This window comes from Schistocerca piceifrons, chromosome 4 (assembly GCF_021461385.2).
Source record: "Schistocerca piceifrons isolate TAMUIC-IGC-003096 chromosome 4, iqSchPice1.1, whole genome shotgun sequence".
In the NCBI taxonomy this organism is placed as follows: Eukaryota; Metazoa; Arthropoda; class Insecta; order Orthoptera; family Acrididae; genus Schistocerca; species Schistocerca piceifrons.
In genome coordinates, this window is record NC_060141.1 from 289,916,567 (window position 1) to 289,935,071 (window position 18,505).

The window sequence follows — 18,505 nt, forward strand, 5'->3', positions numbered from 1 at the left end:
ACCAGCCCGACCCTTTAGGTTACGGCCATATCTTCTGAAAATGCAACCTGCGCGCTCTTCCAACGAGCAGTTCCGAACAGCGGGTCTCAATGCAGACGATCGCCGTGTGGCCGCCTGCACTGGTCAACTGCAGCTCGAGGACTCGCATGCACTTGAAGGAGAACACAGACTGACAATTGATCCTAAGACTGCGCAGACTTGCGCAAACATGCTCACTCCAGGGGGAACCCATAGCAGTTGTTACTAGTTTGAAGAGTCCGGGATATGATGCGTGTAAAATCTCAATCGACAGAAGCCGATACACGGATCAAAGCCGTGTACAACGAAACACTGACAACAGCTGAAGACATGAAATACCGTATTATTGCGTAGCGATATGCTCAGATGAAATCCAACTCAGTATGGTCAACGCGGTATCACTTTATAATATCCGTACGAAGGTCAACATTTTAAGCACTTCATACGACAATCATATTAATAAAAACGTGAGCCGCAGCTGAGTTACATATCTGCTTTTGTTTGGTGCAGTATGAGCAGATGTTTGTGAAAACTCTTCTCCTGCTGGTAGGGCAGTGCTTTACATGTTGTTGTCTTCGACGGCTTTTGCAATGTTACGGTTAAAAAATTGTCATTGTCATAATTATGCAGCTATAAACGTCACAACTACTTTCGTACGTCAATAATTTGCCATATTGTATGTTATAATGAGATATAAGAAATTATTCAGATAGTGAAGGGAGACAAAAGTTTCATAGTCATGGGGGACTGGAATTCGATAGTAGCAAAAGGAAGAGAAGGAAACGTAGTAGGTGAATATGGAATAGGGGTAAGAAATGAAAGAGGAAGACGTGTGGTAGAATTTTGCACAGAGCATAACTTAATCATAGCTGACACTTGGTTCAAGAATCATGAAAGAAGGCTCTGTACATGGAAGAGGCCACGAGATACTGGAAGGTGTCAGATAGATTATATAATGATAAGACAGAGATTTAGGAACCAGGTTTTAAAATGTAAGACATTTCCAGGGGCATATGTGGACTCTGACCACAAGCTATTGGTTATGAACTGTAGATTAAAATTGAAGAAACTGCAAAAAGATAGGAATTTAGGGTGATTGGATCTGGATAAACTGACAGAACCAGAGTTTCAGGGAGAGCATCAGGGAATGATTGACAGGAATGGAGGAAACGAATCCAGTAGAAGAAGCTTTGAGTAGCTTTGAAGGACGAAATAGTGAAGGCAGCAGAGGATCAAGACGAGGACTTCAGGCAAATCGTTATTTAAGTTCAATGCTCCATTGTAAAGCTCCGTTTTAGACTTGCAAATGGTCCGTTGAGCTAATTCTAGTCCTAACGCTAGTTTGACGCTTAGAATCATTGAAATATTATGTTTTTTGCTACGCCGTTGGTGATAATTTCGGTAAACATCTTGTACATTACGGATATCTTGTGCATCACAAACAGAAAGTTGATGGGTCTCCTTTCCTGAGAAACAGAAGAATCAAAGCATTGTTCACTTAATGATAGTTGTTGCCCCCACAGACGTCTTGTAAGATAATTTATAAGTTTCCTTTGAAATATATCTGCATCATCTTCAATTATTTCTATTCACATGCTATCAAATCCGTGAGCTTTCGTTTCTTCTTTCCTCAAATGTATTTTGGCATTTAATCTGAAATTATACCCAAAATGCCTTTATTTTCCTTATCAGCTGCCAGCGTTACCGATTCATCATAGATACATTTAAGGAAATATTTTATCTTTCGTACAGTTTTCCTTCTCCTGTCTGTTACTCTACCATGTAGTGTCCTAACTGGTGAAATGTGGTCTTTTATATTTTTCATACTATTTGCCTTTCGTTCGCGTTTCTTATCATATTGTTATTGTGTCTCCTCCTGTCTTTCGCTATGTAACTTGCATTTTCCAAACTGCTGAACTTGTCGCTTAATTTACTGTATTACTCTTTCTCGTAATGCTTGTCACTACTTTTCCTGAAATATTATTATCTAATATCACTCCAACTCGCTTACTCCATCATTTTTGCGATGTGCTCCTGTGAGTCAAAGTAAAGTGTAATAACTTATTTCAATTTTTTAATGGCATGTTTTACATACGATGAAAGCCTTCCGGATACGGCAATAGTACACAAAATATTGGTCCTTGGCATGCTACAAATGCATGCGTCTTCCTTTTGCTTTACCAATTACTTATCCCCATTGATGTTTCCTTTACGTATTACTACCGAATTTATTCGTGTAATACGATTGATTTTAACGACCTTACACTCAAAACCTACTAAATATTTTACGTTCGAGGAACTGGAAATCTTTTATTTATCGTTTTGGGATATTAGTAACTATATCAATAGGAAGGGATTTGGTAATCCTTTGGTTGACGTTACATAATAGCTTACTGCGCCGGTTAAGATGAGTTGTTGATAAAAATTCTTTCCTAGTCATTACTGTTCAACATACACACTAGTGATCGTTTCACAGAGCACACTTGAAGATGCTTGTCTGGGGATAAACTACACAAATAACGTACTGGTTTCTGCCTCGCAGCGTTTCAAATGTTGTAGCTTTATTGATTTAGACTCGGAGCAAAAGTGAGCATCTTTTTATCCTTCTGTTCTCAGCTGTCCATGCTATTTAAGGTACCGTTTGTGGATGCCGTAGTTCGACTAAATACTGTCGAAGTTTTCTCAATCAGCAGCGGTTCCTTTCACAACCCTGAATTTTCCTATTCTCATTAAGGTAGGGTGAGAAACGATGTTTTTGTTTGCGTGATCACATACACTCAGGTATATCAGAGTTTCTCTCATAATACATAAATAATGCACATTGTAGGACGATGCAAACTAACTGGTATTAACCATTCTGCTCAGAAACGTCAGTATTTCGCCACATAAAATAACTGCACTTCAGCATAATGTACTCATATTAATAGCAAGACAGCAAACTCAGATTTTTATAACAAAGCAGAAAATACGTAATTTTTTAGCGTTTCGTTCTTCAGTCGCTTAAAACGGACCTTTTATAGGAGTACTTTGTTGTCTGTCTGCCTGCCTCTCTGTCTGTGCAACTGTTACAAACACTTTTTCTCAGGAATGGGCAGACGTATCAAGTTGAAATTTATATCGGATATTAAGGTCTACGGTCGCTTGGAGGTTTAATCAAAAGATATGGCCATTATGTCATATACTTCGATACTCGCAGACTCACTCATTATAACCTGTAAGGTACTGTCCGTTGAACTAGAATCATGAAATTTTGCAAGAAGGAAGGTTTCACAGTACAAATAAAGCTCTAGGATTTATTTTCTTATTCAAAATTGGTAGATTAACAGGTCCAGTATTAGCAAACTAAAGATAAATCAAAAATTGTTAATCTGTAATGACAATACATGAAAAAAATTCTAATTTGTTATCCGACTGTCTGTCCTATTGCTAAGACCACTTTTTCTCAAGAACGGTTTGACGTAGCAAATTCAAATTTATATTTAATACTAAGAGTACTGTGCCTTGGCGGGGCAAAAATGTAACCTTCTATGTGAGTGCGATCTAAAGATACGGCCATTTAATACCCATATTTTGTACACGCAGATTCACTCACCAAAACCTACAGGGTACTTTGCGTTGACCTGGAATCATGATATTTAGTAAGAACCAAGGTTTGACTGTGAAAGCAAAGGAAAAAAAAAAATTCGAAAATTGTTAATAAGTAAGTAAATTGCACCAAAAAATATTGTCAATTGTTACCCGACTCTCTGTCTGTCCTTCTGTTAGACTCCCTTTTCTCAGGAATCGATAGATGAACACGTTGCTTGTATCGATATCGATAACAGGCAAAAATCGTCGAGATTCTCGATTTCCGTGATGGACGAACCATTTACACACATAACTAAGTTATGTCGAGAGTCCCACTCGCACTCATCCATGTATTTTTTTATGAATTGAGTTTTTGGTTCAAGAGCATAGAAGCTTAAAAATGAGAGTGAGGTGGCTACTTTTTTTATTATTGGTCTAGTAGTTCCCCTGAAGGTAGAGCGAGAAATACATGAAATTCAATTTTTATCAAAACAATGTAAACAAGGTCTGCTTCAGTGTTGGGGACGATCTTTGCAGGAGAATACGGCAGATCTGTTGGCGGCCCAGAAGACGTCGTCACCTCAGGCGTCCACGTTCTCGCTGACTTCCACAAGTATCTGGTAGCAGCCCACCAGCTCTCCCGTCCCCTGCTTCAACTGGATGATTAAGCGGTAGGTGCCATATGGGAGCGACGGCATCTTGTCCAAATCCAGCAGGGGCTTCCACTCGTTCACTGTGTAGTTGCCCTGCAAGTCGCAAGTGCTGGTCAGGCGCCGCTGCTAACTGAAGAAGTTTATACAGGCTGAACTAATGTACTTCCGTCCCTGATCACCTGAATTGTAAGTGTGCGCTGCTTAATGTGGTAATTATCGATTAAGCGAAGGAAGGGATTCTACGCATAAGATTCCTTATTGCTAGTTATAACTACTTATTGCATCATGACCATCGTATTCACTCATTTTCTCTTATTCAGAATTCGGTTTTCCATAATGAATACGAGCCAAGAGCAATGAATGCATATCCATATTAGCTCCTATAAGAAATCATCGTAACTCAACGTCAAAGACTTAATTGTATTGCAAACAGTTTATTTCTGATACTTATTCACCTATCTGTGGAATTTCGTTCTTCACCTGTTTTACAATACAAAAATCGATATAGAACTCGCTCTTGTTCTCCTTCGTGTTAGAGTTTCCAGATGAAAAGGTACTATACTTTTTGATATCATAATTACTAACGAAATAAACTAACTGCTTAAAAATGTAGTATATTTTATTTAAGTTTATGCAATCAGCACCACGCTCCACTAATCTATAAACCTGAATGTATTTTCAGCCTGTCAGTTATTGGAAGTGATCGGTCTGGTTTCAACGTACATCATCCTTGCCCATGGTTTATAATGTTAAGGAAGTCTGAGCATTATTGCTATTACCAGGCAAGTCATATTTTGCGCTGAAACCAAGCACAAAACGGTGTTTTGTCACACCATACTTTTCCGCTCTCCAACAACGAATTCTGTGCCTAAGGCTTCAGTTTCACAAAGATAACAGGTATTTAATCAGTTCAAGATAACTTATTAAGCAGAAGAATTTTATTTCAACTAATTAGCTATAAAACCTACATTTTCATGATTTTGTTACTCACTTGGTATCGTCGATATGATGCTAACTTGTTTCGTGAGCATTTTACTTCTGATTCTAAAACATTTTTAAAAACCCCAACAACCCTCAGTTGCTTATACATAACTAATTCTGTTGTCTTACGACATAAAATAATTATGAATTTGCCACTTGTGAGGCAATCTTTCGAAATAACTCAGAGGAAATTTGAATGTGGCCAACATCTTAGGATCTTGAGAATTTTGATGGTTATTCGTGAAGTTTCAGAGAAGTATGTATAGTGGCTTGTTTCAGTAAACAGATAGGTTCGAAGACTTTTCTTGTAAAATGACCCCACCAAGTTGTTAAATGTTATTATTCCATTATTTTGCAACTAGGGCCGACATAAACAATTATTTTCAAGCATGACTCTAATTTTTTTAATTTTTTTAAATGTCAAAATTTTTTATTTATTTTTAATTTTTTTATAGTGAATACTACATGATTTTTTAGACACACAGGCATGTGATATTCACTACAAAAATTTCAAAGATCTTAAAAGTTCTACCAGAAGATTATCTTCAGAGTGAAGCTAATTGAAGAATGATAAAATAATAACTTTTGACAGCTTCAACAAGAATATGTCTTTTATACAAGCTGTGTCACACAATATTGATTTTATAGGTGTGAAGAATTTCGTGGAAATTACATGAGTTTTAATTTTTAGCTGCGATACTTGAACTGCTGACCATTAAAATCGCAGCACCAGGAAATATAACAAATAACGAAGTTATCTTTCTTAAACTCACTCTGTAAGAAAGACAACCTAATGGATCCGAACAAGTACAGTGGGACCCACATGCTATCAGATGCTTATCAGCTAATCCATAAGGCCCTATTGAGGAGAGCTGAAGAACAGTCTGATCATCTCATTGATAAATGTCAAGCTCCTTTCCGTAAAAGCAGTCTTGAGTAGAACAGAATATATTCAACCTCAAGAGCATTCTGAGAACTAGAGCTATAACAAGCCCGAATACAGCACTAATTCTCATCAGGAGTAAAGGGGCAAACAAACTTTATTTACGGCTTTAGAGAAATTAGGAACAAATAGAGAAACGAAGGAAATCATAAAACAAAACCTGAGAGACCATACCTAAATTAGGTTTTCTGGGGAAATATCTGAGCCCGTTGAAATATAGACAGCAGCAGACAAGGAGATGAATTATTCCAGTTCTCTTCAGTATTGGAGTGGAGCAAACAATGAAAATCTGGAAAGATGTTCTGAAACAGGAACAAAAAGAATATGTTTTGAAAGAAAGGAAATAACTTAGAAAAAAGGTGTTACTTTTGAAGACGACCTGGCCATTTGAGCCTGAAATTGAAAGGATGAGCGAAGATTGCTGGATATCTTGCAGGAAATCGCAGGAAAAACGTGTCTCAATGCCTCAAATTAAAAGACAGAAGACTTGGAATACAGGTACCAAGGAAGAAATATTTGGAGATGAACTAGAGGAAGATTAAAAGGACAGATAAATTCAGATACTTAGGAGAATGTATGCAGCCCAGTGGACTAGAGAAGGGGCAGTCAAAGGAAGCGCTATAAAATTAGTCTGACACAAAACACTCTGACACGGAACAGCTGCAAAAACCGAGCGATTTCCTGCAGAACCAAAATCAGGCACTGTAATTCAGTTTTGGAAAAGGAAGAACTCTATGCTTCCGAGCGTCCAGTCTAAAATGAAAACGAACAGATGGAAGAACTTTAAAAAAATGAAAGAAAGATTTTCAGGAAAATTATGGGCTGCAAACGAATAGTGACGGGTATATATATGATGTCTGTTCTTTTGGACATGTCCGCAAAACAGACACCACATATACAGGCTGAAGAAAAATTCGCTCACCCGGACTTGGCAGCGTGATCCCTCACATAGACGCAATACAAAAACGTCTGGCACAAAATTTCATCTTGCGCATATTTCTGGTAGTAAATGGACGTTAAAGACTGGCAGTCTAGCAAAACTGTAATCACATTCTCGGTAGCTACCTCTGTCAACAGATAGAGCAGTGCTGTGTAGTTGACGCAGTGGAGAGCGTCTTGGGTCAACACGCAGGAGGTCGAGGGATCGATTCTAAGTCGAGGTTTATTTGTTTTGTAGCAATATTAGCGTAACACATGAGATGAATTTAACTGATGAAAGGAGAGAGTACAAAAATTCAGGAAAAGGGAATACCGAAGCAGCGAAAAGGGAATACCGACGTTTAAAAATGAGATTGAAGTAAAATCCAAAATAGCAAAAGTGGAATCACTAAAAGAGAAATGTAAAGCTGTTAAAGCATGCACGACTATGGGAAACATGGATCGCAGGTACAAAGAAATTAAATGGGCCTTTGTGGAAGAGAGAAGGAGCTGTATGAATGTCAAGAGCTAGATGACAAACAAGCCCTAAGCAAAAAGGGGGAGGGGAGGGTGGTGGTGGCAGGAGAATTTCAGAAAGCTCTCGGAACAGAGATCCCTGGTAGAGCCATTCATGAAAAAATATTCACCCCTATGTCATAGATACATTTGATAATGAAATATCCTCAGACTTCTAGAAATCGAACTGTAAGGAAGCAGGTGTTGAATGAGTGAATATTACTTAACCATCCGTTTAGTAAGTCATAGAGGCAAAAACTGTGGTGTCACCGCCAGACACCACACTTGCTAGGTGGTAGATTAAATCGGCCGCGGTCCATTTAGTACATGTCGGACCCGCGTGTCGCCACTGTGTGATCGCAGACCTAGCGCGACCACAAGGCAGGTCTCGTGATACGAACAAGCACTCGCCCCAGTTGTACGGACGACCTAGCTAGCGACTAGATGTACGAAGCCTTTCTCTCTCATTAGCCGAGAGACAGAATAGCCTTCAGCTAAGTTAATGGCTACGAACTAGCAAGGCGCCATTAGCCTTACAGTGATTGTAATTAAAGTCTCCTGTGTATAGTCAAGAGCGATGTACCACAATGATTGATTAAAGATAAGTATTAATCCAGCTACGTACTTTTCTTCATAGCATTAATTACGTAGCCTGTTCCAGACTTGACGCCCGTCGGCGTGTGTGTATGCGTGCCTATCCTACCGGATACTTCAAGTGGCGTAACAGTCTTGTTACGTCACAACAGATTGGCGACGAGGCTTCAAGGAAACGTGTTTTTTGTGATTGCTTACATTTATTTGTGTCATGGCTTCGCCACAATCTCCAGATGTACTGTCCGAATTTTATCGCTTGCAGAATCAGCAGACGCAGGCGTTATTGGATGCCCTTGGACAGCTCGTCCAGGGTCAACGTGCCAGTCAAACCGATGCGGCCGCCGCCGCTTCACCGGGACCGCAGCCACAACTTGCCGTTGCACCACCATTTCGAAGTTTTGATGACACCCACGAGACTTGGCGGGAATGGTCCCGCCAGTTTGCCTTCCACCTCGCCGCCTACAGAATTCAAGGTAATGAGCGGCAGCCGTTTTTGCTTTCTTGTGTCGGTGTGTCCACCTACCGTCTGATAGTGAAATTGTTTCCCCGACGCGACGTAGCAACTCTGTCCTACGACGAAATTTTGTCTGCTTTAGATGCCTATTTCAAAGAAACAGTTAATGTGGTTGCAAAACGGTATACGTTTTTTCGTACAAAACGTACGGCCGGTCAAACTAATAGGGAGTGGGTAGCAACATTGCAAGGACTTACTAGGGAGTGTTCTTTTGACTGTGACTGTGGTCTTTCTTATTCAGATACAATGGTGCGTGATGCAATTGCACAGAACGTTTCTGATGTTCGCATACGGGAGCAAATTTTGAAACTAGTTAATCCCTCCCTTCAACAAGTGATAGACATATTGGATAGACAAGACGCACTTGACTGTGCTCAGGAATCTTTTGAACCTTCGCCAGCAGTGTGTAACATTAACCGGTCCGCCGGGCGAGCTGCGCGGCCCGGCAACTGCCCTCGCGCAAACAAACGTAGCTGCCGCCGCGCTATAAGCCATGTGTGCCGCGCCAGCCCACAAATGCAGTGCAATCATGCCCGCGGTGTGCTACTAGACATTCGCGTGAACATTGCCCGTCACGCCAAGCTATTTGCTTTTTCTGTAATAGAAAAGGACATGTTCAAAGTGTTTGCCAGAAAAAGCTCCGATCAGACAATCACAATCATTCCAGGCCCTTTGCTTCGCGCCGGAATCGAACCACGGACACTCAGGATCGTGGACCTTCGCCCATGGACATTCATGTCGTCAATTCCACTTCGTCCAGTGACACTTTCTCTAACAGTGACTGTGTTCGTCCCACAAAAACTGTGCGTCGACGTCGCCGGAAATCACGTCCATTAGCAAGTGATTCTGTACCAGTGTCTATTCAAATTGCACAAAACAGTCGCTCTTGTCGTCAGCAGGACAATAAACTTTTTGTGGACTTAGACTTTGAAGGCAAAGTGATACCATTCCAGCTCGATACCGGAGCTGCAGTTTCATTGCTCAATCACGACACGTACAAACAACTCGGCGCACCTCCGTTGCATGCCGCAAATGTTCAGTTAAAAAGTTATTCCAGACAGAAAATTCCTGTGTTAGGACAGTGCAGCCTTCTTGCAACTTACAAGGGACAAACAAAACTTGTGTCGTTTTACGTTCTTCATTCTTCGTCTGCAGTGAGCTTGTTTGGCTTAGATTTATTTCAGTTGTTTAACATGTCTATTGTAAATCAGGTCCTATCAGTGAATCAAGCTGTGCCTTCAGACAGTGTTTCTCGCTTATGTGACGAATTTGCAGACATTATTGCACTGGGTTTCGGTTGCGCTAAAAACTATGCGGCACAATTGGAACTGAAGGTCAACGCGCAACCGAAATTTTTCAGAGCGCGCAATGTTCCTCACGCATTGCGTGATGAGGTCGCAAGAACATTGAACAATGTAGAATCACAAGGTGTGAGTGAATGTGCGCAATGCCTCCTCTTTCAGCTCCGCTTCATCGCGTACGCCGTAAAGGTGTTCCGTTCGTCTGGACGACGGAATGCGAACGCGCCTTTCGCCAGTTGAAATCGGCGTTGCTTTCTAATACTTGCCTCACGCCTTTCGATCCCCAGAAACCCCTTTTGTTGATGGTAGATGCATCGGATTTCGGGATCGGTGCTGTGCTTGCGCACAAAGTTGGCTTGCATGATCGCCCTATTGCCTTTGCGTCGAAATTGCTCTCATCTGCGCAAAGAAATTATTCCCAGATAGAGAAAGAAGCTTTGGCTCTCGTGTTTGGTGTTACTAAGTTCCATGATTTCTTGTATGGTCGTCACTTCACCATCATCACAGACCACAAACCTTTGACATCGCTTTTTCATCCGAACAAGCCTGTACCTCCACGTACGGCGCAGAAATTCATTCGCTGGTCTATTTTTCTCTCGCAGTACCGCTACGATATCTTGTATCGGTCCACTGCTAAGCACGGCAACGCTGATGCGTTGTCCCGTTTGCCTGTTGCTGAGGATAAAGCATTCGATTCTTCCGAACTTGCTTGCATGTTCATTGATTCGGAAACCGATGACGTGGTCGAATCGTTTCCGATCGATTTTCGTCGTGTAGCTACAGCCACAGCTGCTGACCCTGTCCTTGCTACTGTTTTGCGTTTTGTTGCTACGCAATGGCCTTTGTCAAAGTCTCGGATCGAGGATCCGTTGGTTCGCCGATTTTTTGCTCACAGGGAGAGACTTTTTGTTCGACGTGGTGTTTTGTTGTTGCGTTCTGATAATGATCAGTCCCGAGTCGTGGTCCCACGTTCGTTACAGTCCTCTGTCTTACGGCTTCTTCACCAAGGACATTGGGGTATCGTCGAACGAAACAACTAGCTCGTCAGCACTGTACTTGGTTCGGAATCGATGCTGCGATTACGAATATGTGTTCTTCTTGCATGGCGTGTGCCGAACAACAATCCGCACCGCCGTGGAAAGTCTTTGCATGGCCCAAAGCCACTTCCCCTTGGCAACGCTTGCACATTGATTTTGCTGGTCCATTCTGGAATGCTCGATGGTTGGTTCTGGTCGATGCCTTCAGTAATTTTCCTTTTGTTGTCCGGATGTCTTCCACGACGTCCTCCGCCACCATCCAAGCGTTGTCTGCTATCTTTTGCATTGAAGGTCTTCCGCAGACTATTGTTTCCGACAATGGCCCACAACTCATGTCCGCAGAATTTCAGTCATTCTGCCAGGCCAATGGTATTCAACATCTGACATCCGCGCCGTTTTCGCCTCAGTCAAACGGTGCCGCTGAACGATTGGTCCGGACTTTCAAGTCACATATGTTGAAATTGAAAGAGTCGCATTCTCGGGAGGACGCATTGTTGCTCTTTTTGTCCTCGTATCGCTCTCAGCCCCGCGATGGTCGCTCGCCGGCTGAGTTGCTCCATGGTCGTCCTCATCGCACCTTGATGTCTTTGCTGCATCCGCCGCATCAGGTTCCATTGCAGCGGCAGAATCCTGCTTTTGCTCCAGGCGACGTTGTATTTTATCGCAACTATCGAGGTTCACGGCGTTGGCTCGCAGGGCGCATTCTTCGCTGCCTCGGCCGCGCGATGTATTTGGTTTTGGGGGCCTCTGGTGAGGTGCGTCGGCATCTCAATCAGCTGCGCCTCTGTCGTCGCACGGGTTCTGCCGCTCCCCGTCTGCTTTCAGCGACGGTGCCGTCCGGTCAGCGCCCTGGGGACCCATCTACTGGCTCGCCTCATCCCCAGGTGTTACCGACGATGCCTTCCATTTTGCCCCATGGCGACGCGCCGCCGCAGCAGCCGCCGCCGCCGCCGCCGCCGCCGCCGCAGCCGCCGGTCCTCCGGCCGGCGCCGCCCGCATTCGACGCTTCGCTGCAGCCGCCAAGCGCCTCCCAGGGTCACGCGCCGCCGATCGCTTCCCGTGACCAGCTGTCCTCCGCCATGGAACTCCCGCCCGCTCCGGACTACATGACGTCATCGCGCGTCGGCTACCCCGACGCAATGGAGGTCGACCCTTCGGCCCCTCCTGTCTCTTTACGGGCGCATACACCGCATGTTGACGTGCACCCTGGACTAGGTTTTCAGGCGTTTCCTAGCTCCCCTCGGACCGAATGGCCGGGTGCGGGTGGCACAGCCTCGCCTGTTGTTCGGCTCCCCACCTCATCGCATACGTCAACATGGGGTCCTCCCCACGGCGGGCGGAAGCCTTATCTCACGACCGTTCGCCGATTTGCGGGGGAGGAATGTGGTGTCACCGCCAGACACCACACTTGCTAGGTGGTAGATTAAATCGGCCGCGGTCCATTTAGTACATGTCGGACCCGCGTGTCGCCACTGTGTGATCGCAGACCTAGCGCCACCACAAGGCAGGTCTCGTGATACGAACAAGCACTCGCCCCAGTTGTACGGACGACCTAGCTAGCGACTAGATGTACGAAGCCTTTCTCTCTCATTAGCCGAGAGACAGAATAGCCTTCAGCTAAGTTAATGGCTACGAACTAGCAAGGCGCCATTAGCCTTACAGTGATTGTAATTAAAGTCTCCTGTGTATAGTCAAGAGCGATGTACCACAATGATTGATTAAAGATAAGTATTAATCCAGCTACGTATTTTTCTTCATAGCATTAATTACGTAGCCTGTTCCAGACTTGACGCCCGTCGGCGTGTGTGTACGCGTGCCTATCCTACCGGCTACTTCAAGTGGCGTAACAGTCTTGTTACGTCACAACAAAAACACTAACACTGATGCTTTATAAAGTAATGGGAAATAATTGGCTAAAGCGTAACACTGATTTTATTCAATCTCTACTCTGAGCAATCTCAGAAGGAAACTAAGCAGAAATTTTAAAAGGGAACTGAAGTTCAGCGAGAAGAAATTAAAATATAGAGTTTTGCTGATGACACCATAATGCTGTCAGAGACTGCAAGGGATTAGGTTGAAGAATTGAACGTAATGCATAACCTCTTGAAATGAGGTTGTAAGATGAACATAAATATAAAAAAAACATAGACAATGAAGCGTGGTGGAATAAAATGAGGCGGTTCTGACGGAATTAGACTATGAAATGAGGTGCTAAAAGCAGTAATCATTTTTATTACGCTGGTGTGCAAAACTATGGACTGAATTAACTATCAAACAGAGTGTCACAGACAAGCAACATAACTGGATAAAACTTGACCATAAATAGAAAGAACTTGTAAGAATAGCACACATGGTAACTGAAAGAAAGGCGCAGTGAGATGAACAGAAATGGCACTTCTATATATAGAAGTTAATCACACAGGAATCCACACGATTTATGATGATCCTCCGAGAATTTAAAATATCGGGACATGGTTATCAATAGGGTGTGTGATCACCACTGACGGCAGTGAGTGCCCCGCAACGTCTCCCGTGCTCGTCACAAGTTGGTAAAGAGTTCTGGTGGTGGGTCGTTTCAGTCTGCCGCCAGCGCAATCGACAATTGCTGGAAGGTCGTTGGTGCATGTAAACGTGCTGCAGTAGTTCACTCCCAAGCATTCCACCGGTGTTCGATGGGATTTAAATTGGGGAAACTGGCGGACCATTTTATATCCCTTCGTTTCCAGTGCTCCTTCATCTGCGCTGTTCGATGTGGTCGAGCATCCCCTTCTACGTCTACATCTACATCTACATCTACATTTATATCGATACTTCGCAGGCCACCTTACGGCGCGTGGCGGAGGGTACCCCGTACTATTGCTAGTCATTTCCTTTGTTGCTCCACTCTCAATCAGCACGAGGAAAAAGTATCATTTATATGCCTACATATGAGCCGTAATTTCTCATACCTTATCTTTGCGGACGCGCAATATATTTTGGAAGCAACAGAATCGTCCTGCAGTCACCTTCAAATTCCAGTTCTCTAAATTTTCTCAACGTTGTTCCTTGAAAAGAACGTCTGCTTCCTTCCAGGGATTCCCATCTGAGTTCCCTAAGCATCTCCGTAACACTAGCGTGTTGATCGAACCTACCAGTAATAAATCTAGGTGCCCGCCTCTGGATTGCTTCGATGTCTTCCTTTAATCTGACCTGAAACGGATCTCAAACATTCGAGCAGTACGCAAGAACAGGTCACAGTAGCGTCCTACATATGGTCTGCTACATATGGTCTGCAGATGAACCACACTTTCGCGGAATTCTCCCAATAAACCGAAGTCGACCGTTCGCATTTCCTACCACAATTCTCACATGCTCTTTCTGTTTCATATCGCTTTGCAACGTTACGCACAGATATTGAAATGACTGTGTCAAGCAGGACGCTACTAATGCTGTACCCTGCTCATTCGCATTAAGGGGAGGTTTACTATCTTTTGGTTAAAAAATCAATTTTTCTTAACTGCATTTTTGGATTCATAAAAGTATTTAGAATCCACCCCTGAAAAGGTTTTTCCGAATACGGTACGGAAATATTTGTTATTCGCGGTTGAAGAAAAAAATGCACTGCCTGAAATCAGCCTTTTTCAAGCACTAGTTTTTTTTTCTTTCGGAGGACGAGTTATTGTACTGGTGCTTGGGAGGAAACACACAAAATTCAAATGAAAGTTTGAACGCGTGTATTTGGAAGTTAGCCCCCAAGCATTTGCATTCTGGTGCGAAGACTGTAGAGATTGCGACTTTACCGGCAGTGAGCAGCTTCAACGAAGGGTATTCAGCAATTCTGAAGACCATGACAACGATGAACGTCTGCCTGGGACTCTATTCGACGCAGTTCGCCAAGCATTTGGACGACCACCGGATTCAGAGGCCGAAAACTTGTCACCGGCCGTACGTGCGGCTCTGGAGCAGCGCAGGATGGCTCAGATAGAGTACAACACCCTCTGTAAGGAAGAGGAACGACTAGTTTATAGACCCGGAATAGCAGATTGAACGTAAGTTGTATAATATTGCATTTATATGTAGTCGAAGCTTCAAACGCGTTTTTCTCAAAATGACTTTTTTTTTTAATCGCGCGGTAAGGTAACTTCAAATCTACTGAACCGTCTGGCATGATTCTTTGTTTTCCACGAAGCTAACTAAATTGTCTAGGAGTTATACCACTTTTATTCCGATCCATCAGCTATAAATATTTTTACTTGGCCGACGAAGTCCAAAAATCGATGAAAAAACCCTATTTTTTTCCAATGGTCACCATTTTGTTTCCTATGGTCCAAATAACTTAAGCGAGGTACAATACCTAAAGAATCTTATATACTTCGCTAACGTCAACTCAATTTCGATTTCAGATGAGCCGGCTGACCTGTGACATCCCGCGCGTGGAGGTCTACATCGAAATTTTGTTTCGTTCCGACGGCACTTCCGCCTTTTCTCTTCAACATTTCCGGTCGAAAAAACTCCAGTTTGTAGAGAAAATATTAATAAACATTTTGAGCAAATTTGACATTGATATCTATAACACTTCCCGAGAAAAAAATTCTCAAAGAACATCCGTTTTCCGGGCCAAAGATAATAAAACTCCCTTTAACTTACATTTTTTCTGCGTTTAATGCTAGATGTCATTCATCACACCAACCAGAAATTTTCTCTAAGCCGCCCTGTATCCTCCTACAGTAACTCAGTTTCGACATCTTACCGTACATCACAGTATTATCAGCACTGCTGGCCGCCCTTTCCGCCAAATCATTTATGTGTGTAGAGAATAACAATGGTCATCTCACACTTCCCTGAGGCACTCCTGACGATACCCTTGTCTCTGATGAACACTCGCAGTCGAGAACAACATACTGGATTCTATAACTTAACAAGGTCTTCGAGCAACTTATATATCTGTGAATCTGTTCCATGCTCGTACTTTTTTTAACAACCTGCAATGGGGCACTGTGTCAACGCTCTCCGTAAACCTAGAAATACAGAATCTACCTGATGCCTTTCAACCACAGTTTTGAAGTACCTATCACGTGAGAAAAGGGCAAACTGAGTTTTAGCACGAGCGGTGTTTTCTAAAACCATATTGATTGGCGCTGATAAACTTCTTTGCCTCAAGAAAATTACATTTGAACTGAGAATATGTTCAAGGATTCTTCAGCGAACCTATATTACGGATGGTGGTCTTTAATTTCTGGGGTCCGTTCTTCTGCCCTGCTTATACACAGTAGTCACTTGCGCTTTGTTTAAGTCGTTTGGGGCTTTTCGCTGGGCAAGAGATTCGCGATAAATGCAAGCTAAGTATGGAGCCATTGCCGTAGAGTTGTCTCTGAAAAACCGAATTGAAATTCCTGTCGTACCTTTTTCTTCCATTAAAATGAAGTTACGGCCGAATGCACCCTGAAAAGACGCAAATTGGGAAGGAGTACAGTGTCACAGTAGCGCAGACTGGTGAGTGTATTCAGAGATTTGGAGGTCAGTACGTCCATGCAACATTATGCCTGTCGAGTCCATAACTCATGGTTCATCAAAACAATCATATTAGACAATGTTCCTGGATACGTTACGTATTCTTCTATGGCGAGAGTTTACGACACGCATTCCCTCAGAACATTCGTGAATGGAACAGGAAAGGAAACTGCTAATATTGGTACCAATTACCTTCCACCATGCACTGTACTTTGGTTGTGGAATACATACGTAGATCCAAAAGATGTTGGAAAGTAACGGCTAGTGTTTTATGGAATTTTCTACAATCGTGAGAATGTCAGCAGAGAATATTACGCTTCACTACTTACGATAGCGAAGAAATATGTTTCCCTCTTACATAAACGTCTTCAGAGGGGATAATGCTCGTCCCTCACAAATCTTTCAGGATTGCGATAATTATCTTCCATTACACGTCTCGTAGAGTTGTGGCAAAACTGCATTATCTTTGCTTCGTAGCGATTCCACATTCGTCGCATACACCGGAATTTGCTTCCACTGATTAATTACTGATACTGGCTTTGAAGAAATGGGAAGGTAAATGGAGGTGTGTATTGATTCACAATACGACTAGATTAAAGTAGATTAGACAGCAACATATTTTACGTCCGGCCCCGGTAGTTAAGTGATCAGCGCGACAGAATGTCAATCCTAAGGGCCGGAGTTCGATTCTCGTCCGGGGCGGAGATTTTCTACGCTCAGAGACAGGGTGTTGTGTTGTCCTAATCATCATTATTTCATCCCCATCGACGCGCCAGTCGCCGAAGTGGTGTCAACTCGAAAGACTTGCACCCGGCGAACGGTCTACCCGACGGGAGGCCCTAGTCACACGACATTTTTTATTATATCTTATACCTTGTGGTTTCTTTGTCAAACATCGGACCTGTTGACTGTCCCTCGTACATTCACTATACATTTTCTTATCTCAGGAATTCGAAATGCGTTAATTATCCTGCCCTGGTCCGCAGTGTGATGGTAGTGGTTGTATCCATCTAATTCTTACCATTACGGGTGTAGACCGTAATTCAGGTATTTCCTCTCTGACTCCTTACAGCTGACCCCGATGAGAATTGCTTCCTAATCCATTCTTATACGCAAGGATTTTTTTATATTGAAGGAAAGTAAATCCTTTATGCCTTTAAAGCCTTCATTGTCCTACGGAATGCACTCTCTTCGTCTAGGTCTTCGATTGCAGTAACCTCTACTCCTCTCTCGTCCCGAACAGGCCATGAAGGCTCAACGGTACCGATCGGCCGCCGTATCATCCATATCCCAGAGGCATCACTGGATGCAGGTACGGAGGGGCATGTAGTCAGCACACCGCTCTCCCGGCGATTTGCCAGTTTCAGAGACCGGAGCTGCTACTTCTCAACCAAATAGCTCCTCAGTTTGCCTCACAAGGGCGGAGTGCACCCCGCTTGCCAACAGGACTCGGCAGGCCGAATGGTCACCCATCCAAGTGCTAGCCCAGACGGGCAGGGCTTAACTGCGGTGATCTGACGGGAACCGGTGTTACCATTGTGGCAAGGCCGTTGGCACTAATCCCTACGCAGCCGCCGATTCGGACGCAGAATGCAATTGGTACGGCGATCTCTGCTAAGAAATTACACTCACATTCTTTGTTCTTGTTTGGTTTACCATCGGTACACATTGTAATTAAAAAGAATGAACATTTACATATGGCACTTTATGTATAACCGACACAAAGGTGTTAAAACCTTTATTACCCTGGAACTACTTTCTTTAGTATGTCACTATCTGGGAGACTTCCGAAATTTAAATGGGTTTGTACCACAAGGTCATAATTTTAACAACATCAGTGTACATCAGTGAAGTGCTGTGAAAGTGTAAGGCACAAATAATAAACACAGAACCCAAATATTGGCTGAATTTGTGCCAATAATTTGTAGCTGTGATAATCGTATGGAATCAAAGGGAAAGAAAATATAGTACCA

At 43.1% G+C, this 18,505-nt stretch overlaps 1 protein-coding gene across 1 annotated transcript in view; it reads right to left on the reverse strand.

Annotated features, from left to right (window-relative positions):
• Nucleotides 1–3,356: 3,356 nt before the first annotated feature.
• Nucleotides 3,357–18,505, reverse strand: part of LOC124796337 — a 32,747-nt gene continuing 17,598 nt past the window's right edge. Inside the window, exon 4 of the mRNA XM_047260473.1 lies at nucleotides 3,357–4,331. Coding sequence (XP_047116429.1) covers nucleotides 4,167–4,331 — 165 coding nt within the window. The 3' untranslated portion in view covers nucleotides 3,357–4,166. The remainder of the gene's footprint in view (nucleotides 4,332–18,505) is intronic.